General features: G+C 42.0%; 1 protein-coding gene across 17 annotated transcripts in view; it reads left to right on the forward strand.

Moving 5' to 3' along the window:
• Positions 1 to 23,223, forward strand: part of CACNA1C (calcium voltage-gated channel subunit alpha1 C) — a 724,164-nt gene that overhangs the window by 459,527 nt on the left and 241,414 nt on the right. For all 17 annotated transcript variants that reach the window (XM_034781034.1, XM_034780951.1, XM_034780978.1 and 14 more), the window contains exon 5: positions 57 to 196. In XM_034781034.1, the coding sequence (XP_034636925.1) occupies positions 57 to 196 (140 nt within the window). The remainder of the gene's footprint in view (positions 1 to 56; positions 197 to 23,223) is intronic.

The raw sequence follows: 23,223 nt of genomic DNA on the forward strand, positions 1-23,223 counted from the left end.
GTTTAGCCTGAGCCTTGCTGTCTGCCTACAGCTTGTTTCCTCTTTCCTTTTTGCAGGCTTTTTAGTGCAATTTTAGAACAAGCAACCAAAGCAGATGGGGTGAATTCAATAGGAGGGAAAGGTGCCGGATTTGATGTTAAAGCACTGCGGGCTTTCCGAGTGTTACGCCCCTTACGGCTGGTATCTGGAGTTCCTAGTAAGTAACAATCATTTTCCCTTTTGTTTTTGTTTTTTTGGGGCAGCGGGGGGCAGGGGTATGTGTGGAGGTGGGATGGACGTGGGCTAAACACAGGGGCAGGAATTATTTTTCTGTGGAAAGATGTAATGTGATGCAGATGTTTTGGGGACTGGGAAGAGAGATACTGTTTTACATTAATGTGGCTACATGGTCAATATGACATTAAATTAAAAGATGGAAGAGTCAAACCTGAGAGGGTAGGTGGGCAGGAGGGGGGTATGTGTGTGAGAGAGATTTATTACACAGTTACATAAAGTCTGCAGTGTATGATCAAACAACCTCTATAAATAGTGGAAATTGCAGATCAATTTCAAACAAAAGTAAATGAAGTTGTAATCTCTATAATGAATCTAATATAAATCAAATGAATCAAACAACTGGGATTCTGGCTTTGACGTCACTATATTAGTCTTGCAAATGGATGACCTAATGGAACGGTGAATAAACACTCTTGTTCATGGGGAGACTGTTCAATAAAAACTCCATTCTTCCTACCTGTCCACCACCTGCCGCTCTGATCAAGAGTGTTCAGAGTAATTGAGAACAAACTGTCCATAGGACAATAAATAATCATGATTTCAGTTAGAGTCATATTAATTTAAATAATTTTGACGACTCTGAGGAAGCCTCCAGGCAGTTTCGGATCATCCAGTTTCTACTGTCATACCGGCAGGGAAGTTTTGACTGACCAAAAGCTGACTTGTCCCATTGTGGAAATGGGATTTGAGCATTGTTTTATGGCAAGGCTATACCTTTTGAATCAAGAGTTCTGTTTGAGAATGAACCAGTGATTGGTCTTTTGGGTAGGGGGTTAGGGTGAAGGACCCCCTCCAGTTCCATAGGGGTGATTGATCTAGTTGGCAGAAATGGGGGGCGGATAATGTAAGGAATGGACTTTTGGGGTTGAGTCATTTGCACTAGAATGGTTGTGGAGAGGGGGCTTTCTGTACTTTTATTTGGGGAAACTTCTAGGTTGAGTGCTTATTTCAGTATTGCCAACCTCAGTCATTCAAAAATCATGAGTTGGGCCCTCCAAATATTACTAGATTGTCTTAAAAATAATAATGCAATTAAATAAATAAAACTTGGGTTCTTTTCATTTGACTTGGTTTCTGAGCCCTTAGGTTACAGTTGGGTCATATTTTCAGCCTTTTCTCCTCAACTATGAAACTTACTTTTCAAATGAAAGTTGAGATTCTTGGCTTTAGGAGCTAGGGCTTTAAGAAAAACAATAAATATTGCAAGAGTTGGCAACACTGCGGAAAGTCCTTGCTCATGCACCCAGATGTGACTCTGTGGTGGCCATTGTAGGGTGGGAAGGATGGTTGAATAGCTTTCTGTACACTGAGGAGATGAAGGACCAAAGAGGGAGCCTGCTGCAGGAGAAGGGAGAGATGGTATCTGCCCCCTGGACTGCAGGGGCAGGCCCATCTTTTGTTAATAAAGTTGTATGCAGTGTTGTTGTAGCCATGTCGGTCCCAGAATATTAGAGAGACAAGGTGGATGGAGATGGTATCTTTTATTGGACCAATTTAGCTTTTGAGCTCCACAGAGTTCTTCTTAATAAAGTTGGCAATCTGTTAGTCCTGCTAGCTCCTCCACAGCTTTTGAATACCCAGATAGAAGCAGTAGCCAAGAGTGCTTTTTTAAATATATGCTCAGTGAAGAAGGTTCTGACCTCTCCTCTCAGATGTGCACCTCACAACAGTTATCAGTGCCTTAGCCACCTCTGGGTAGGATTACTGCCATGTTTTTTTTTTTTTATATATCCAGCTATCCTTGAAGACCTCTCGGAAACTTTAGTTAATACAAAATGTGCCTGCTCACTTAGCTTACAACCCTAAACAAGCAGATCAAGAGGGAGATTGGTAAATCGACTGGCTGGTTGGCAGAGGTGGCGGGGGGCTGACAGAGGATGGGAGCAGTAGGAATGGGAATTGTTGTTTTGACCTGGGAGGGATTGTGTGAGGTCCTTCATCTTTTAAGATTTACTGTTGTAGTCCATGCTTGGTGTCCAGTCTTGTCAATCTCTGGAGACTCCAGTTTGAACTAGTATGTATGAACCTCTCCAGGCAGTGGTACTTTTTTCTGGAGGTGTTACAGCCTAAGTGAATTTGCCTAATTGTCCCCTGTCACTGTTCAGGGCAACTTCACCTGTATTTCCCCTCTGTGGTTTAGCAAGGGCACTCACTCTTGGTTTTCAGCTTCACAGCTATTGCCTCTCATAGGTGGAGACGTCTCTCTCTCCCTTCTGACTGGGTATTCAAGTTTATCTTAATTCCATAAGGTTTGTTCAGGATGTGACAGGTTGATCATATCTGGTCATATCTCCCACTGTTCTTAATTCTTGGGGGAGTAGTGGTCACCCTCCCCCATGGAATTCATACAGTGCCTGGCCCATGATGATACATAAACTTAATACAGTAAGATCTCCCAAAAATATTGCAGGAAATTGTCACATCTGTCACACCTTCCTATTCACATAAATCTATCCCCTATTTGTGGCCCATCCAATGTAGAATCATAGAAATGTAGGGCTGGAAGAGACATTGTGAGGTCATGTAGTCCAACTCTGTGCTGAGGCAAGATCAGGTAAATTTAGATAATTCCTGACAAGTGTTTGTCCAATCTGCTCTTAAAAATCAACAATGACAGGGATTCCGCAACTCCCATGGCAATCTATTCCAGTACTTAACTATCATTATAGTTAGAAAAATTTTCCTAATATCTAGCTTAAATCTCCCATGCTGTAGATTAAGCTGCTTAATTCTTTTCCAACCTTCAGTGGACATGGAGAACAATTGATTGCTATCAGGTCCCCACTCAGTCTTCTTTTCTCAAGACTAAACATGCCTAGTATTTTTTAACCTTTCCTCATAGGTCAAGTTTTCTAATCCTTTTATAATTTTTGTAGCTCTCCTCTGGACTCTATGCGATTTGTCCATATCGTTCTTAAAGTATGACTCCCAGAACAATACTCCATGTAAGGCCTCACTAGTACTGAGTAGAGCAGGACGGTAACCTTCCATATTTTACATACAACACTCCTGTTAATATACCCCAGAATGATATTAGCCTTTTTCACAATTCCATCACATTGTTGGCTTATATTAAAGTTATCCACTATAACCCCCAGATCCTTTTCTGCAGTACTGCTGCCAAGCCAGTTATTTCCATTTTGTGTGTTTGATTTTGCCATCCTAAATATAGTACTTTGCATTTGTCTTCAGTGAGTTTCATCTGGTTGATTACAGACCAATTCTCCAATTTGTCAAGGTGGTTTTAAATTCTAATCCTGTCCTTCAAAGTGCTGGCAACTCCTCCAATTTGGTGTCATCCAGAAATTTTAAAAGCATACTCTCTGCTCGATTATCCAAGTCATTAATGAAAATAATTAATAGTACTGAACCCAGGACAGACTTCTGCGGGACCCCACTAGATACATCCCCCAAGTTTGACAGCAAACCATTGAAAACTACTCTTGCAGTACAGTCTTTCAACCAGTTTTGGACCTACCTTATAATAATTTCATCTAGACCACATTTCCTTAGTTTTTTATGAAAATGTCATGTGGGACTATGTCAAAAGCCTTACTGAAATCAAGATATTTCATGTCTTCTGCTTCTCCCCTCCACTAGGCCAGTAATCCTGCCAAAAAGGGAAATTAGGTTGGTCTGGCATTATTTGTTCTTGACAAATCCATGTTGGCTATTACTTATTGCCCTATGATCCTCTAGGGCTTAGAAATTGGTTGTTTAATAATTTGTTCCTGTATCTTTTTAGATATCAAAGTTAGGCTGACTGGTCTATAATTGCCCGGGTCCTCTTAGTACCCCCTTTTAAATATAGGTACTTTATTTGCCCTTCTCTAGTCCTCTGGGACCTCAGCCATCTCCCATGAGTTCTTGAAGATAATTGTTAATGGTTCCAAGATTGTTTCAGCTAGTTTCTTAAGTACCCTAGAATGAATTTAGTCAGATCCTGCTGACTTGAATATATCTAATTTATCTAAATATTATTTTCCCTGTTCTTTCCCTAATCTGACTTGTGTTCCTTCCCCTTTGTTGTTAATATTAATTGTGTTAAGCATCTGGTTACAGTAAACTTTTTTAGTTATGACTGAAGCAAAATAGGCATTTAAACACTTTAGCCTTCTTGATGTCACCAGTTCTTAGCTCTCCTTTCCCACTAAGTAGTGGACCTACACTTTCCTTCATCTTCCTCTTGCTCCTAATGTATTTATAAACCCTCTTTTTGTTGCCTTTCATGTCCCTTGCCAGTTGTAACTCATTTTGTGCCTTAGCCTTTCTGATTTTGTCCCTCTCTACTTGCATTATTCTTTTGTACTCATCCTTAGTAATTAGTCTGTTTCCACGTTTTGTAGCACTCCTTTTTGATTTTTAGGTCATTAAAGAGCTCCGGTTGCAGCCATATTGGCCTCTTACTTTTCTACCTATCTTTCCCTTGCATCAAGACGGTTTGCTGTTATTGTGCCTTAAATATAGTCTGTCTTTGCCAGGTCTCCTGAACTCCTTTTTTCCTTAGGTTTTCTTCCTGTGGGACCCTACCTATCAGTTCTCTGAGTTTGTTAAAGTTTGCTTTTGGGAAGTCCATTGTCCTTATTCTGCAGCTCTCTCGCCTTCCTTTCCTTAGAATAATGAAATTTGTCATTTCATGATCATTTTCACCCAAATTGTCTCCTACCTGCAGATTTGCAACCACTTCCTCCCTATTAGTCAGAATCAAGTCTGAAATGACTGCCCCTCCCCTGTTACTTTCTCTACCTTCTGAAACAAGAAATTGCCCTCTACATATTCCAGGAACTTACTGGCAATTTTGTGTTTTGTCATCATACTTTTCCAGCAGATGTCTGGGCACTTAAAATCTCCCATTACTACGAGAACTTGTGTTCTGGATATTTCTGTTAGATGTCCTAGAAATGCATCATCCACTTCCTCCTCCTGATTTGGTGGTATATAGTAATCCCCTGTCAAGACGTTACCCCTATTTATCGCCTTTTATCATCACCCAGAGATGTACAATTGGTCTATCTTTCACCTCTTTCTAGATGTCAGAACAAGTGTATACGTTCTTGATGTACAATGCAACACCTCCTCCCTTTTTTCCGTACCTGTCCTTCCTGAACAAGTTATACCCCTCTATACCAGTATTCCAGGCCTGAGTTTTATCTCACCTCCTCCTTCACCTCTCTTATCTGCTTCCTGAGAGATATCCCCACAGTATCCCAGGTAGATCACCAAGCTTCATTGAGAATAATCCACTATTTTAAATTCTTCAATAGCTGTTGTTGTGCATTGTGTTCATATTATCAGTAAGATAATCAGTGGAGTACCCAAATAGCCATAGGGATTTGTGTGTGGAGGAAGAGGGACATACCCTACTCAGTGATGTTATACAGTAGGTATTTTATCAGACAATTTAAAGCTGAACTGCAAAAGTTGTTTTTAGTAAAAATACATAAAACTAGGGATGTGGCTTCCTCAGGATCTCATCGGGTCTCCTCTAAATTCTAGTCAGAGGGAGTTACTCAAAAGCAACACAGGGCTCTCCCTTATACCAACCCCCTCCCCTGCGCAACCCACTGCATTTATAGTACCGCAGCCCCTGATTGCCTGGAAACAGAGAATATGAGCTCAGGAATCAAAATCAGAGCCTCCTCACAGTAGCGTGTGTTTCTGCTAGGCTGTCAGTCTAGTCAACTCACCAAATATCTTTTTAATGTAAATTATCTATGGCCACCATTTTCAAACATGAAGGCCTAAAGTTAGGCACGCACATCCATATTTAGGTATCTAATGAAAAGCAGCCTGATTTTCAAAGATGAGCACTCTGCTGCTCCCACTGAAGTCAGTGGGTGCACATCCCCTCTGAAAATCAGGCTACTTTCGATGAGGTACTTACACATGAATATAGGTGTCAAATTTTAGACACTCCCTTATGAAAATGTTGGCCCATGTCACTACCGTAATCTCCCATTACTCCCTATGATGCTCTCCTCTTAGCTATAACACTTTCCCACAACTTCCTACAATTGTCTTCTTACTCTTTCAATGCTCACTCCCCATATTCCTTGCGAAACTTTTCTCCTGACTCCTTTCTTTGAAATTCCCTTGTGCTATGTCACATGGATATCCTGTCCCTTATCTGCCATATGCTATTACATCCAAACTGTTCAAACCAGTGAGGGGTGGTCATGTTAGTCCTGCTGGCTCGACAGTCTGCAGCACTCTTTACATATGACAGCACATTCCTCACACACTGCAACAAATATGAGGGATTATAAAGTCTCAGAGCCTTCTAATAAAGATTAAGGGTAGAGACAGCATTTGCAGTGTAAGGGGAAAGTAATGTATGCCTTTGAGAAACACCAGGGCAGAGAAATGAATCCCAGCTGTGTACTTTACGCTGGGTTGACATACCAGCAAGCATCTTAGGGGGTTACAGCACTGCATTTTTTCCTGTATCTGATTCTGCTTGAGTGGAATGCTCTATTAGGTATATTGCACTTGCTTCCTAAGTATGGCAAGATTTTTGAGGGAACAAAGAGAAGAGGGCTTTCAAATGTTGTCTCATGTTTACAACCTAATATGTCTTTTCCAGATATAACTTCTGTGATCCTATATCTAGAATGGGAATAACTTTCTTTTCTTTAAGGAATTTGTCTAATAGTGCCAGATCCTTGGAGAAGCATAGCCAGAGATCCTAGTGTTCCATCGATCCCCAGCCAATGCCAGCATAAGTTAGAGCAGCCCTTAGGAAAACGAGAGTAGTGGCTAGCTGAGGACCATGAAACTCAGGTTGGCCCTCTAAGAGAAGACCAGTTATTTTTTCCCCACATAAGCAAATGCTCTATTCTTTTGTCTGGTTTACAGGTAAGTCTCCTCCTACATTGCTTATCTGAAGGGAATTTGAGTTTCTACAGCTCCTTTCATACCTGACATATGCAAAAGGTCTTTTGGAGCAATGAGTTAGGTACTGGTACTATATTCGGGGCTTAACCCTGAGGTTCACCTGAACTGGGATTGGTGCAGTTGATGGGAGGGAGAGTAAATGTAGTATTACCCCACTTTTCTGCACCCAGTAATCCTGAGGCTGGCCGGAGGCCAATGCAGCGCCTATTATAAATTAGAGAAGCCTCAGGGCTGCTCTAATTTATGTTCACAGGCAGCTGTTCCACCAACTGATGATCAGATATAGTGCTGTGTGCTCAAGCTCTGCCTCTAGCTGATGCCTCTTAAACCCCTATATACTGTCTATACCAAGCAGGGAGAGAATGGTGGGTTATTTTATGTTTTCCTAGTGTTCCCCTGTGCAGGGGGAATCCTTATCTGCCCATATAGAACATCTTTAAAAGTAGCTTTGTGCCATTCTGGAATGCAAATTTGACCTTACAGAGGGCTACAGATGAGGCCCAGAGGATTTATACCTGTGCTTTCTATGTCACAAAGCATCTACCCTTCTCCTTATCCTAACATGCAGCAGTAATCTCTCCCCTTCTGTAATCCCTACCCTGTCTGTCACCCTCTCTGTTATCCCTCATCCACCCATTGAAATAAACACAGCTGCATTTATTTCATTGATTACACTCAGTGGAGTTCTTTGATTCTAAGTGTCTACATTGGGTTATTTGAATGCGCAATCAAAATTTTTATTTGTATTTTCTTTTTTCCATTGCCAAGGAAATTAAATGCAGAACGCTGTGTTAATTAAATGCTATAGCTGAGATTTTAAATGCACAGGACTCCGGAAATTAAAAATTCTGGTTTCTGCAGAAGCTATAATGTCCTCACTGCACACAAACAGTACATTACATAGGGATGTGAGAAATCCACTTTTTTTTCTTTTTGTTGGATACATTTATTAAGCATTAAGTTTCATCTCATAATAAGTACCAGTCAGGGTCACACATTTTGTTCAGAAATATTTTCCTCTGGCAGTGCATAGTTGGCATAACCTTTTCCATTGTTTGAATGCATGCAATGTCAGTGGTGGGTCAAGGGGATGAGTTTCCTCACCATAAAATACCTGATAATGTGGTAGAAATAAAGGATGCTGGGGAGATCCTGAACTGTCTTCAACTGAGGTGATCTGAGGAATGGCTTGATCAAAGATGCAAAATATGTCTTTCTGTACATTTGCATAAAGGAGTTGATTCAGCGATCGTTGGAATCAATATCCTTGGCTAATGTCTGCCTTTGAATCCATGTATTCAACACATGGATGCCAGTTGCCACGTTTATTTGAGGGCAAAATTTGGCTTCCAGTCCTTAATGCTGAACTGACTTTTGTTGATGCATTTACTAGTGTGGCAGCCACAAAATCCAGCTTTTTTCCTGTCTCATGGGCTCCCATACGGCAGGATACATTGCACCGTAATGCAGATTTCCTGCATGCTGCCTCATTGCTGAGCAAACCTTCTCAACCATCTGTCCTGTCTCTGTAGCATACACTACACAATGTGAGGACGAGCTATGTCACCTTTCCCAAGTAATTGCCTTGCTGGTTTTAATCTCAAGTGACCAATTTTTTTTGCTTTCATTACAAAAGGAAAAAGGGGAGGAAGGAGGGAACAACATGAACTAAGTGTCCTGATTTGGCTTATTTCATTGCATTTAAGTTTAAAACTGTGTCCAAATTAAGAACCCAATCCTGTAAACCCTTACTCCTATTAGGCATCCTTACTCATGGGATTGATGCCATTGATTTCAAGGGAGCTACTCCCTGAAGTAAAGACCACTCGCATGAATAAGGGTTTGCAGGATCAGGACCTAAATTCCACATTTTTTAGGGGAAAGCTCAAAGGATGTGATTTGCAGTGGAAACAGTTAATTCAGTATGATCATATGCATTTAATCTTAGCAAGGAGAATTGCTCACAGAAACACAGACTTCTTGTCATAATAAAGATTTGTCTCATATTGAAGGAATGCCAGTGAAAACAAGGAAATATTTGTTATTTGAGTTTCACTACGCAGCTCTTTTAAAAATAGTAATAACTAAGAATGTATCGAATAACAGTGTCATCATTTATCTTACCAATTACTGTGCATACTTGCATGATTATTAAAAACAGCCTGTATGAGAGAACAAAAAAAGTAAATTACCAAGACTGTGGCTAAGGAAGTCAGGGCCTAGACAATCATTTCAAACTTCCTATTGAAAAAAAAAAGGGGGGGGGTCATAAAACAGTTAAAACAAAATGGAGAAAGAATCTAAAATAATCTCATTGCTCAATTTTCAGAGGTTTTCAGTCTGGGCCTAACTTTGCACCCAGTATTGTCAGTTTATTTTTAATGTTGTGGTAGTTCCCAGAGGTCTCAATTATGAGTGGGGGGCAGGGTTCTATTGTGTGGCACTTAACAAACATAGAAATAAACACAGTCACTGCTCCAAGGGGCGTAACATCTCAAAATAACTATCTGGCTTATTCTGAGTATTGTTGACATAATTGCATAGCTGTACTTTATCGCCTGGACCATAATGGAATGGCAGTAGATACTCAGATTGTAACTAGCCATTGACACCAGCAATAGGTTACCAGCTGCCTACCCATAACACTGGTCTACAATTTTTGAGAAGTCGTCTGCTTCAGAGATAAAATGTGCTATTTATTATGTATTTTGATGTGCTGAATTCAAATATGACAATTAAAACAACTGATTGGCTACTGTTTCTAAGATATTTAAGTTTTGACATTTTAGGTCTATGTATATTGTGTAGATAGTAGAGTTTTAATCATAAATTGTAAACCTAGGTCTTTTCATGTGTTTATGGTTGCTTTACATGATATTTCACCTGTCCTGTTTATGTAACACTTTAAAAATCAGCAAAAGGGTTATATAAATAAAATTCATTATGAAACAAAAGGCAAAAAACTATTATGTACATAGTTTAGTCCTATTCAGTGTCTACTCGGCGCTTCTTGGCTTGTCTCTTGTATTCATTAAATGGAGCATCTCTTGTCACTGTCCAGCAATAGTCTGCAAGCATTGATGGGCTCCATTTGCCCTGACAGTGTTTCTCCATTGTTGCAATGTCCTGGTGAAATTGCTCGCCGTGCTCGTTGCTCACTGCTCCGCAGTTCAGTGGAAAAAAATCTAGATGAGAGTGCAAAAAAATGTATCTTTAGTGACATGTTGCAACCAAGGCTTTTGTATGCCTTGAGGAGGTTTTCCACCAACAACCTGTAGTTGTCTGCCTTGTTGTTTCTGAGAAAATTTATTGCCACTAACTGGAAGGCTTTCCATGCCATCTTTTCCTTGCCACGCAGTGCATGGTCAAATGCATCATCTCAAAGAAGTTCACGAATCTGAGGACCAGCAAAGACACCTTCCTTTATCTTAGCCTCACTTAACCTTGGAAATTTTCCACGGAGGTACTTGAAAGCTGCTTGTGCTTTGTCAATGGCCTTGACAAAGTTCTTCATCAGACCCTGCTTGATGTGTAAGGGTGGTAACAAAATCTTCCTTGATTCAACAAGTGGTGGATGCTGAACACTTTTCCTCCCAGGCTCCAATGACTGTCGGAGTGGCCAATCTTTCTTGATGTAGTGGGAATCTCTTGCACGATTATCCCAGTCACAGAGAAAACAGCAGTACTTTGTGTATCCAGTCTGCAGACCAAGCAAGAGAGCAACAACCTTCAAATCGCCACAAAGCTGCCACTGATGTTGGTCATAGTTTATGCACCTCAAAAGTTGTTTCATGTTATCATAGGTTTCCTTCATATGGACTGCATGACCAACTGGAATTGATGGCAAAACATTGCCATTATGCAGTAAAACAGCTTTAAGACTCGTCTTTGATGAATCAATGAACAGTCTCCACTCATCTGGATCGTGAACGATGTGAGGGCTGCCATCACACCATCGATGTTGTTGCAGGCTACAAGATCACCTTCCATGAAGAAGAATGGGACAAGATCCTTTTGACGGTCACGGAACATGGAAACCCTAACATCACCTGCCAGGAGATTCCACTGCTGTAGTCTGGAGCCCAACAGCTCTGCCTTACTCTTGGGTAGTTCCAAATCCCTGACAAGGTCATTCAGTTCACCTTATGTTATGAGGTGTGGTTCAGAGGAGGAGGATGGGAGAAAATGTGGGTCCTGTGACACTGATGGTTCAGGACCAGAAGTTTCATCCTCTTCCTCTTCCTCGTCTGACTCAAGTGAGAATGATTCTGGTGCATCAGGAACCGGCAGTCCTTCTCCGTGGGGTACTGGGCGTATAGCTGATGGAATGTTTGGATAATGCACAGTCCACTTTTTCTTCTTTGACACACCTTTCCCAACTGGAGGCACCATGCAGAAGTAACAATTGCTGGTATGATCTGTTGGCTCTCTCCAAATCATTGGCACTGCAAAAGGCATAGATTTCCTTTTCCTGTTCAACCACTGGCGAAGATTTGTTGCACAAGTGTTGCAGCATATGTGTGGGGCCCACCTCTTGTCCTGATCTCCAATTTTGCAGCCAAAATAAAGGTGATAGGCTTTCTCAACCATAGTGGTTATACTGCGCTTTTGTGATGCAAAAGTCACTTCACCACAAACATAGCAGAAGTTATCTGCACTGTTCACACAAGTACGAGGCATCTCTGCTCACTTTGGCTAAACAGAAATGTGTCCCTTTGCAAAATCAAACACTGACAAATAAGAGAGCACGACACTTTATGATTTCTAGAGCTGATATAGGGCAATTTGTTCAGCAGAGTGATGTAAGCTTCGTTATGATTGCATCATCCATGACTTCTAGGAATAACATGATGCAATCCGTATCATGTATGATGCAATACCAGCTTCAGATTGCATCATTCATTGTTTTGCCTAAAAAGCAAGTACTGTCCAAACCCAGTCATAGATTTATTCATAGATCCAGTCAAAGATGTATTTTAGTAATTTCTGGTTTAAATTGAGATCCCTTCCCTTTATAACTCACTTATCCTCCGCCATTCCCAAGTCAAGGGTCGTATATACTGAGCCAATAGCATATCTTGAAAACTAGAGCCAATCAACAATTTTAAGCATCATTTTCATTCTCAGTGACCCAGAATTAGTAAAGTTTGACTACATTTATTTCAGAAGCATTTTGGCTGTAGAGCAGTGTAATTAATGGCTTTCTTTACCCCAGCAGTGGGGGAAGGAGGGCTCTGCTGTATCCAGTCAAAATAGTAAGTATATTATCTACTCCATCCTTTTCTTATATCCTCACCCTATTGACATCTCCTCTTCTTCTGATGACAGTCCCAACCGTATAATCAAGTGTCAGATCTTTCATTGATCCTGAATGTCTAATTTTTGAACTACTTACTTGTTTAGGATCATATAAGCTATGGTTTGAAGTCTTTGTTCAGTTTCTCTAACGTGAATTGCTGCTTGCAAATGTTACACAGTCCAAGAAACTTCAGCAAGACAAATCAGAGGCTTTCTTGTCCTATTTATAAAATTTGGCCAGCACCCAATGGCTTGCAGAGGCAGAACTGATTAGAACTGGAGCTAGGAAACAAGAAAGATGATCTTGCTGGGTTCATAAGAACTTTTTTTTAAAAACATGCAGATTTAGTCTAATGGTGTTTCAGTGACTCATCAGCATCATTTAACATGAGTTTTTTGTTAATCTGAGTTTCCTAAAAGATTATTAGAAATGGATTGTCATTGAAGTGCCCTACTTTCCTGAGTATTGCCAAAATGTCAGTGAGGCAGAGGGCAGTGCAGCAATCAGGTAATATACTCAACACCTGGAAAAAAAATTGAGTCTCATGTTCAGCCTCCAAAGAAATTACTTTAGACAATGACCTGGAATGGGGCCAAATGGTGCCTCTGCAAATTCAGAATAAGTGTCATAGGAGGAAAGAGAAAACACAGAATACATAAGAATGAGAGGAAACAAAATTTGAGAAAATGGTAAAGATTTAAGCAGCTTTTTAAATCCACTGGAGACCTTCTCTCTTTAATGGAGCCCTTCCAATCCCCCTCTGCCAAAATCAGGTAGTACATTCTGTACTGTGTTGGCTCAGCAATGGATCACACATTGCTGTGATTATCTGGGACACAGGTGTGTCCGCTGTCTTATATTTTTATTTATTTATGTATTTATTTACCTACTTATTGGTGGAGGGAAGAGTTCCTCGTGGTTAGAACAAGGAAAATTTTAGCATCAGGGAAAGTCCAGCCAACCTAATACACCCAGTCCCCTAGTGGTTTATCCGAAGCCTATCTTCCTGCTTTAAAAAACACTCTCACTTTCTTCTTTTCCCAGAGTCAAATCCAGGTCCCTCTAACTCATGTACACTCTTTCCTCAATAACTTATCCAATATGTTTGTTACCCTTTGCTTCCATTAGTCCTACCTAAGTTGCTAGTTATCCCTAATTTCTTCAATTTTATTTTCCTAGTTTATAAGATCACCAAGGTGAAAAATGTTTGTCCTGCCACCTCATTAATCCCATTCATAATTTTGAAAACATTTGGAAAATAGCTTTTTGATTAAATGGAAATTTTCATGAAAAAACTTCTGTTTCATCAAAATTTTTCACAGGAAAAAATCTTTTAATGACTAGAGCTAACAAAACCTTCCACTTTGCCTTACATAGTGGCTATGACTAGACTGCACAATGAACCTGAGTGATTGATACCTGGGTGTCAGCGTCCCCACTGCAATGTCCTGCCCATATTACTCTGTCCTCACTCTTTCTGCATTCACTTGTATTTGTCTGTCTGTGTGTCTGCCTGTCTTGGGGCATAACCCATGATGATTCTTTGTGCAGAGAAGCTCTAGGATTCGTTTCCTGTCAATTGTGGAAGAACTTGTCTATCCTTCCAGGGGAATTGTGAGAAGGGTTTGGAAGGACTATCAGCACTCTAGTGTTTTAGCCTGTGTCTTCACTGCAAAGTGGGTAGGTTCCAGCACGTGTTATAGCAGAACCATGGTTCTAACCCTCACCTTCAGCCAGTAAGATAACCCAGGTTAAAACACCTCTAAACCCAAGTCAGAGGTTTTTTGTGTGGATAGTAGGGAGGTTAAGTCTAAAACACAGGCAGTACAAGAGTCTGGGTTAACTGTGTAGTGTAGACTTACCCTTAGATTCTTCTAGTCTAGTATCATTAATACTGTACCCTGCCCCCCTCTGTAAGGCAACAATATCATTCCTGTAGCATGCTGGCCAGTATTGCACACAGTATTTTAACTGGGATCTAACTAGTGCTTTCATCTCTATGGTTTTGTATTCTTTTCTGTCTGTCTCTTAACAAAGTAATCTCGTGGCCTGTTTAGCATTTCTCTGCTTTGAATTGAGCTGATGGGTTTAATGATTTCTCTACAGTAACCCCAATTCCTTTTCCTGATCAGTGTGCTGAACAATTGTTTTATTTAACACATGTTCCCTAATTTGGTACCTTCCTCCCAGACTTATTATCTTATATTTCTCTTTCTACTTTAAAATGTATTTAGCATCCACAAGTCAGTCTCCTAAATGATGCAAATCCTTTTGATCATTATTTGCGTTGGTTATCCTACTAGCTTTACACTTTATAGATCTCTGAACAAGTGATAAGTTTAAAAGTTAGAAAGGGACACTGGGAAATTTGATTTTTTTAAAAAATAGAAATGGTCCCTGTAGTAGTCTTGGCCGAGGTTCGGCCCTCAGCGGGGCTGTGGGGTATCCCACCGCCTCGCCCTGGTCCGCCGTCCGTCCTGGTTCAGCGGTAGTGTGGGACAGCAAACACACGGTTGGGGGCTCAGGCCCCTAAGCAGGGGCTGAGCCAATAGATCAGAAAAAGCCCCGGGCCCTCAATCAGGGTGGGGCAGCAACCACTCAATCAGGGGCTGAGCCAATAGTTCGGGAACCCTGGCCCTTAAGCAGGGGCTGAGTCAAGGTTTGTGGCAGCCCAGGCCCTAGGTCAGGGCGGGGCAGCAATCAAATAGTCAGTCAGGAACCCAGCCTCTCTAGGCCAGGAGAAACGGGGAGTCTGCCACCCAAGGAGTGGGTGGCAGGGGGGACGCAGGCCCTCCCATTCCACTGCGTCCCAGCCCGGGGCCCTAGAAGCGGTGGAAACTCACTGCTGTCAGTGTGGATCCTGGCCACAACACACTGACATAGGCTCTGGCAGTGCTGCAGCCAGACTGGGGTCAGCTGCCCCCGGGCTACTTCCACACTCCCCCTCGTAGGGCACTTGGGCCGTACTAGTGTCCTCGGTGCTTTTCACCAGCATCGGTTCCTCCAGGTAGGTAGTGAACGGTACACTCGGCTCCTCCTCAGGATAGCAGGAAAGGGGCAGGCTTGGCTCCTCCTTGGGATAGCAGGAAAGGGGCAGGCTCGGCTCCTCCTTGGGGTAGCTGGAAAGGGGCAGGCTTGGCCAGTCCTGCTCAGGATACCGGGCGAGGGGTAGGCTCGGCCGGCCTGATGAGTCAGAAGGCCGGTCGCGGCCTGCTGCTGTCTCCCAAGCGGGAGCTCGGCCACAGACATCTGCTCTCTCCACCGGCTTGTTCTCCACTGAGCTCTGCAAGCGGGCTTTTATACTTCCGGGTCGGAGCCGTGACCTCTGAGGGGTGGGCGACGGACCCTATGGCTCCGCCCACGTTGGTATTAGGGGAGGTTCGGCCCTCAGTGGGGCTGTGGGGTATCCCACCACCTCGCTACAGTCCCCAACTGGAAAATTTGGAACCAAATTTCAACCTCCACCACACAAAGTTTGGGAGGAGGAAGTTTGGAATCAGGTTTTTGGTTTAGACATATCTCTGTTTTTGAATAGTTTATTATTGAAATTTTAATCACACTTAAAAGTTTTACTTTTCATTGGGCCAAATTCTATGCTGTTTTTTATCCAGTGTGGCTCCAGTGAAATCAGCACAGAATTTAGCCCATCCTGTCTAGTTCTCACCATTCCTGTCCTGCAACAGGAAATCTCCAACTATGTGTCCGCCTATGTGACAGTTTACAAATGCGTAAGGGAAAATTCAAAATAAATAACAGCCAGTGCAAATGCATTCCAACAAGAATATGTAAAATGTACAAAGTTCAAGCGAAGAGTTCAGAAGATAGGAAGCCACCAAGAGAGTGCTCCTCTGTGACAAATGCATTCCAGCAAGAAATTTAACCATGGCTCTTTCTATCCAAATGTAGTAGGGCTACCTACAGTGCTAAAGGAGAATATACTTATTGTGTCAGTAATGGTCTCATTTATTTGAGGCCTGTAAGTAAAGTTTTCAGACAGAGTACTCAGATTTATAAAAGAGAAGGAGCAGCCATTGCTATTTTCGAGTAGAGTATTAGTTATTTGAGGTAGAGACTCATCCATCCAAGTACTAATTTGGTTGTGTGTGTGTGTGTGTGTGTGTTTAAGGCAAAGTTATAATCAAACATTAACATACTACATTGTGCATTACTTATTAATTATTCAGGGTCAGGTTAATATTGAAGGAACCCGACTAAACATTGTGCCTTGCTGGCAGGGGAGCCCTCCTCCTCTGAGTAGGCTAAACAAGGTGGCTGAATTTCTAAATGCCTATCCTATTTTTGGTGCTTCTCTTGTGTACATACTTGCTGTGACAGTTTTTCCATTACGAGGACAGTCCATATTATACTATATCGCAGTTTCAGAGGAGGAGGAGTCACATTATTACAAATTATTGGAAAACCAAGTCCAACTGCTGACAATAAAAAAGAAATGAATTTGTCATTCTGTTTAAAATGAAGGCCCTTTTCTGGAGCAGTGAGTAAGCAGGTCAGGAGATCTCTAGGAAGCTGGCATTTTGTCATCAGTTGAATCTCTTTAATAATTTTCTCCTAAAACCATCTAATTCTTGGACACAACCACCACGTGTGCAAGTGTGTTCCCCTTTCCCTGCAACTCCTCCAACAGAGCACCTCCCTCATAGAAAAACTATGATGTACCTTAACTGGAGTCAAATGCTATCTACATAGTAATTTATAAAAAAGAATTCTGTCTGACCTACACAAAATTGAAGATGTATATCCCCTTTCCTATACCCACTCATCCAGATCAGTTTCTTTGTCCAAATCTCTCTCCCATCTTTTCAGTTGGGCTGTTTTCTTATCAACTTCTTTTTCCGTCAAAATTGTATATGTCTTAGAAATTGAACTGTTTGTTCCAGCTTGCTCCTGGCTCAACTCCTCAAATGCAGGTTAAAGATCTAGATAGAGTCACCTTGTATGCAGATTTTGCAATACAATGTTTGACTTGTAAACAGAGGCGGATTTACAGTAAAACACAGGGTGCCCTGGCATGGGGCCCCCCCAGTGACAGGGGGCTCCAGGGCCAGGCAGCTGTGGGGGCAGAAGCTTGGTCCTGCCGGCTCCTGAGGCTCCTGCTGCAGGCTCTGCACCCACCAGTAGCCAAGCTCCCCGTTCCCCTGCCTCCCTCTCCCCCGAGCGCACCGCATTCCCACCCCTCCCCTTTCCTCCCAGCGCTTCCCCTGCTGCCAAACAGCTGTTTGCTGGCGCTTCGTGCACTCCGGGAGGGAGAGGGATGGGGCCGCAGAGTGATCGGGGGAGGAGGCGGAGAATAGGCGGTGGCAGGGCCTTGGGGAAGAGGGTGGAATTGGGGCAGGGTGGAGCAATGGCGTGGCCCCCGCACTCCCCCTACATGTACCCTCCTACCCCCCTGCTGTGAGCCACTCAGGGCAGGGGGCTGGGAGCACCCCCACGACCCCAGCACACAGCCCCTGCCCTGACTCCTGCACCCCCCTCAAATGCCCCCAGCCCCTGCCCTCCCTGACTCCTGCACCCTCCACACATATCCAGCCCCCACACACCCCATGCCCTGACTCCTGCACCCTCTCACACACCCCCAACCCCCTGCGCTCCCTGACTCCTGCAACCCTCCACACCTCCTGCCCTCCCATACCCCTCCAGCCCCCTGCTCTCCCTGACTCCTGCACCCAGCCCCACCTACACCCCTCACACCAAACGGGAGTCGCCCAGGTAAGCGCTCCATACCCCAATCCCCTGCCCCAGCCCTAAGCTCCCTCCCGCACCCTAAGTCCTGGCCAGACCCTTCACCCCAACATTGTTTTACATTTTTTTTAATAAAGCGTTCTTATCCAAAGTGCTTCACAATAGTTAGTTAACGGTACAAACAATATTTGGAAAGATCATTAAGTGGTCTGTTGAGACTCTCAGCAATTTTCAAGTGGTCTGTGGAAAAATAAATTAGACTACAAAAACAATCAAGGTACCTCACTTTATTTTCATTTACTTCCTATTACTTATAGGAGGAGGATGAAGAAAAAAGAATGAAAAACGGGGTTGGGGGGCAGATAAGAGAGAATGTTCTTTTTCTTGGCTGGATCCCAAGGAGGGACCCCAAAAATGAAGCTGAGCACAGGACCCCACTAACTCTAAATCCGCCACTGCTTGTAAATACTGAAAATACAGGATCTTTATATTATTTACATGTTTACATATTTCTTGGTATGATTTCAAAAACCAAGACCCAGGAACAGCTGTCCAAATTGAGTAATCTCAGGTCTTACCCACAGCAAATAGTCACTTCGATATTTCCTAGGGATAAATTCCTGATTATTAATGAAAGTAGCTAAGGGAGAGAGCCTCAGCAACAGGAATTTTAAACATAATAATAACAACAATAAGAGAAATTAGAGAAAGCTAGTCCCTTTGCGGGCTTATTCAGAACTTTAGAACTCATCCTTGGTCTTTTATGTTTCTGAATAAATTTTAACATCCTGCCATGTTTTTAATGTCATGCCAGGGATACCAACAGGGATGCACTAAAACAAAAATAATAACTTTGGGGGGACATTTGTCTTCACTGAGGCTACCCTCCCTAGCCAAGAAACTCCTTATTTGTTCCGTTCTTCCAAGACTTTCATTATTTTTATTCCACATTAAAGGGTAATTTGTCTTAAGAAGTTTTGTATCTTTTGTCACAATATTTATTCTTAAATATTTTAAAGATTCCTTTATCCATTTAAATTTATGTAGCTGACAACAGTTTGTTTTGACCCTTTTGGGAATATTAATTCATAAAATTTCAGAAACCCATTTAGTTTTCAAAAACCGGCTTGTTCAGATTGCTCTAGCTGTTTGTTTTCAAGGATCCAGCCACTGCACCATCAAATGTAACTTATTACAGCTTCCAGAATTAAAAAAAAAACAACAACAAATTTATGTGTACAGGATGTAACACAGCAAAGATCATAAACTGTGTGGTTTAGCTATAATCCCTTCATTATCTTGTCCATTTCAGTAGTAATTTCAATGTTACAAAGTTACTATGTATTGAAGATGTCTTACACTATTCTATGACACAAGAAAAGTAATGGTAATGATATAAAGGAAAGGAAAGAGAAAATTGCCTCTAGTCAACCATTCAGGACGTCATATCTAAAACAACAGGACAGGATTTGAAAATAGTTACTCGTCAACAGTCATTCTTTAAATTATTTGCCAGTTGCAAAGATATTAGTTAACTGATTTCCCTGTAAAAAGATTTCATTTCTTCTGCTTGAGCATGTGTATTGGTCACTTCACCCCTCAGATGCATCCAGAATCTTATGTTATTCAGGGTAGGAAATAAGAATTGGGCTCCAGGTCAGGGCTGTCCATAGGGGGGTGCAGGACCCGGGGCGGAAGTGACAAATCCGTCACTTCCGGGAGCAACCCATCACTTCCGGACCCACTGCGCTGGCCAATCGGTGGGGTCCCCCAAAGCGTAGGGCACAGAGCGGTCACCCTGATTCACAGTACCCAAGGGACGGCTCTGCTCCAGGTCATTGGTCATATTTGAAAAAGAACTCAGAACAAAATCTGAATGTACCAGATGTGCCATGGAGCACTTTGTATGTTGTATCTCTTCCCTCCATTATTAATGAATGTTTTTGTCATATTTTAGATTGTAAGCTCTTTGGGATAGGGTCTGTTTCTTCCTATGTGTCTCTACATTGGCTAACACATTTTGGGTGCCATTATCATGTAAATAATAAAAAATAGATAATAGTGGGGGCAAAGGTCAACATTTTCAAAAGTGATTTAGAGCCAGATTTACACAAGTATTTAGGCAGCTAAGGATGCAGGTAGGGGCCTAACAGGGTTTTCAAAAGCACCTAACCAGATTATGTGCCTCTGACTCCATTGAAGTCTGATGGGAGTTAGGCACCTGACTTGCTTAGTCACATCTGAAAATCCCTCTAGGTGCGAATCTGCATCTCTAGGTACCTAATTATCTGGCTATCTTACCCCTTAGGCACTTCTGAAATTGTTACCCTGTGTTTGGATGGTAGTCTCAATTTTTCTATGTGACCAGTGTAGATATGCTAGAGGAAGTGGCAAAATGAGTTTTCTGTTGCTTTCCCAGGTCAGATAATCTTTTTTCCCTCAAATATCACACTGAGGTTCTGTGCAACTAGTCCTCTAAAGATGATGTTCTGGAGTTTAGCCAACAGTTTTGCTTCACTTTCTTACACAAGAAAGCAAAATGGAGCAGCGGCTGATGTGGTAGTAGAGATAGGCTTGAAGTGTAGAATCCTAATAGTTCCCCAGAAAGATTTCTATATTTGATTAAAACATGTCACCAATAAATGCTGCAGTCTTCCCAGGAAGTAAAGACTGCTGTAATATACTCATCCCAGAATGTACTTTTACATTTACAAGATCATTGTTTGAATTTGTTATACTGTTAGCTTTTACGTTTTACAAACCTCTGTGCAAGTGACAAGTTGCAGCATTAAGGAGGATTATTGCTGCAGGAAAAGGATACTGCCCAGAGCTCACCCCACATAAAAAAGTCTGTGGTATTTAGAGGACATATAAACTTGTTGAATGCAAACCATAAGGGCTAAAATCCTTTCACATTTTCCCGGGCTAAGAGAATAAGTGAGAAGCGTATATAAATAACATTTTGATGTGCTCCCCGAAACTGAGGAAACAAACATACTGGGGAAAGATGCTTGTAACCTAAACTCCACGAGCCCTCCACTCAAACTTTGATGTATTCAAAATCCTGATCCAAATCTTGTGCCTGGGGCCGATCTCTATTAGTATCCAATGCTCAGAGCACAATCTTGAAACTGCCACAATCCTTTATTTCAAAACCCTCTTTCTTCAAATAAGGCAAAGCATGCAATCCCTTTTCAGAGCTATGTACATGCTGCATTTAGAGTTCTAAAAGTTGTTTTATAAGCTGTTTTATTATTATCTGAGTACAAATAACAACCAAAACATTTCTTAACCATATTTTTTCATGCTCACATAATTCAAGCCTGGCTGCATTGCTGTATGTCAAACTTTCTAAACAAATGGCTCAATTCCGCTCCCATTGGAGTCAGTGGCAAAACTCCCATTGGTTTCAGTAATTGGGTCCAAAATTTGCTTCTGTGTTTGAGTTCCAACCTCTAAAGTACTTTTCTGAGAAAGCTGTGATTGAGTGAGAACAGGCTCAGAGTAGAAGTGTGACTGGATCATCTCACTGAGTCATTTTGCAGTCTTGGGGCCAGACTGTTTGTCTCTGTGTAGATGTGCAGGGGGAGGGCACAAAAAGCCTTTCCATTGGTGGACATGTGCAGGGACCAGACACAGCCCTAGTGCTTGTACTGAGCACCAAGACTTCTCAAGGAGAGCACTGATAGAAGTGTCCACAGAGGAATCATGGCCCCACACTGAGAGCTGGAAGTCCGTGCTACATCATGGGAAAGGGTATGACAACAGTCATGCTTGCCTGCAAGCTCCCAAAGCTCCTGCACGCATTGTACCTACCTCAGTGACAGCACAACTCTTAGAACCCCTGATAGGGTAATAAATATCTGCATCCCTTCTGCCCGGCTGCAGGTTAAAGGCACATTCCAGGCTTAATTCAAGATATTCTTCCAGTTAACTTACAGCATTTGTCCTGTGTTCTTGGCCAAAATAGTCTTCCTCTAATGGCTTTCAATATGTTATGTGCAGTTGGCTGCTACATTGCAGCCCAGATGTGACTGAATTTTACCGATGCTATGTTGTTTGCAAAGCATAATCTTTTAGGATGAAAGACTATGTATATAAGACTTGTGACGGGGTATAGGTACCCCACTGTTGAATGATAAAGGGGTTAAACCTTCACTGGATTGGAATAGCACAGCCCATAGGGGGACTGCCTTAGGTGTGGGCCTGAAGAGAAGCTGACAGCTGAGCCTCATGCTAAAGGAAGTCACAAAACCCCTAAAGCTTCCAGTGGGGTACAGAGGTGGTCCCAAGAAAGGGGAGTTTCTTCCAAACAGAGAGGAGAGGTCTGGAGCCTAAGGGAGTGGATCATAGCACACCCTCTTCTTTATCCATTCTTTTTCCTTACACAGGGTAAAACTGGGACCATGTGGCCACAGAATTCTTATTGTGTGGTTGTTTCAGTTAGGTCGCCCTGACAAAAAGGGAACAATGAAAGATGAATTGCCTCCTAGGAAGAAAACAGTCTGAAGAACGAGCTGGGTTTTGTTTTTGTTTTGCAATTCCTTCCTGGCTTAAAAGGATTGAGGCAACGACTGTGTTACAAGACTCTATAAGTATAAAATAATTGTATACACACACACACACCCTTGGTTTCTATTCCTCTCTTTTTGGGTAGATTTCAATTTGAAAATCAATTAAAAAAATTAGAAAACATAAAGAAGATATGACACCATGGAAGCACACGAACCAAGAGTATTCCATTTTACCAACACGCATGACTTTTTAAAGGGTGTATGCTGAAACTACATTACTAGTCCTGAAACAACCAGTGTTCCATCCTGAAAGTGTCCACCACTGCCTCTCCTTTGCCTTCTGCACTTTAAGCCAATTTTCTATCCTGTGTCCTATTTTGCCTCCTACTCCATGACCTTAACCATTGAACTCTGATGTGAAACCTTGTCCAAATACTAGGGCTGTCGATCAATGGCCATTAACTCATGTGGTTAATTAAAAAAAATTAACTGCAATTTAAAAAATTATTCGTGATTAATTGCACTGTTAAACAATAGAAT

This window comes from Trachemys scripta, chromosome 1 (assembly GCF_013100865.1).
Source record: "Trachemys scripta elegans isolate TJP31775 chromosome 1, CAS_Tse_1.0, whole genome shotgun sequence".
Lineage (NCBI taxonomy): Eukaryota > Metazoa > Chordata > Testudines > Emydidae > Trachemys > Trachemys scripta.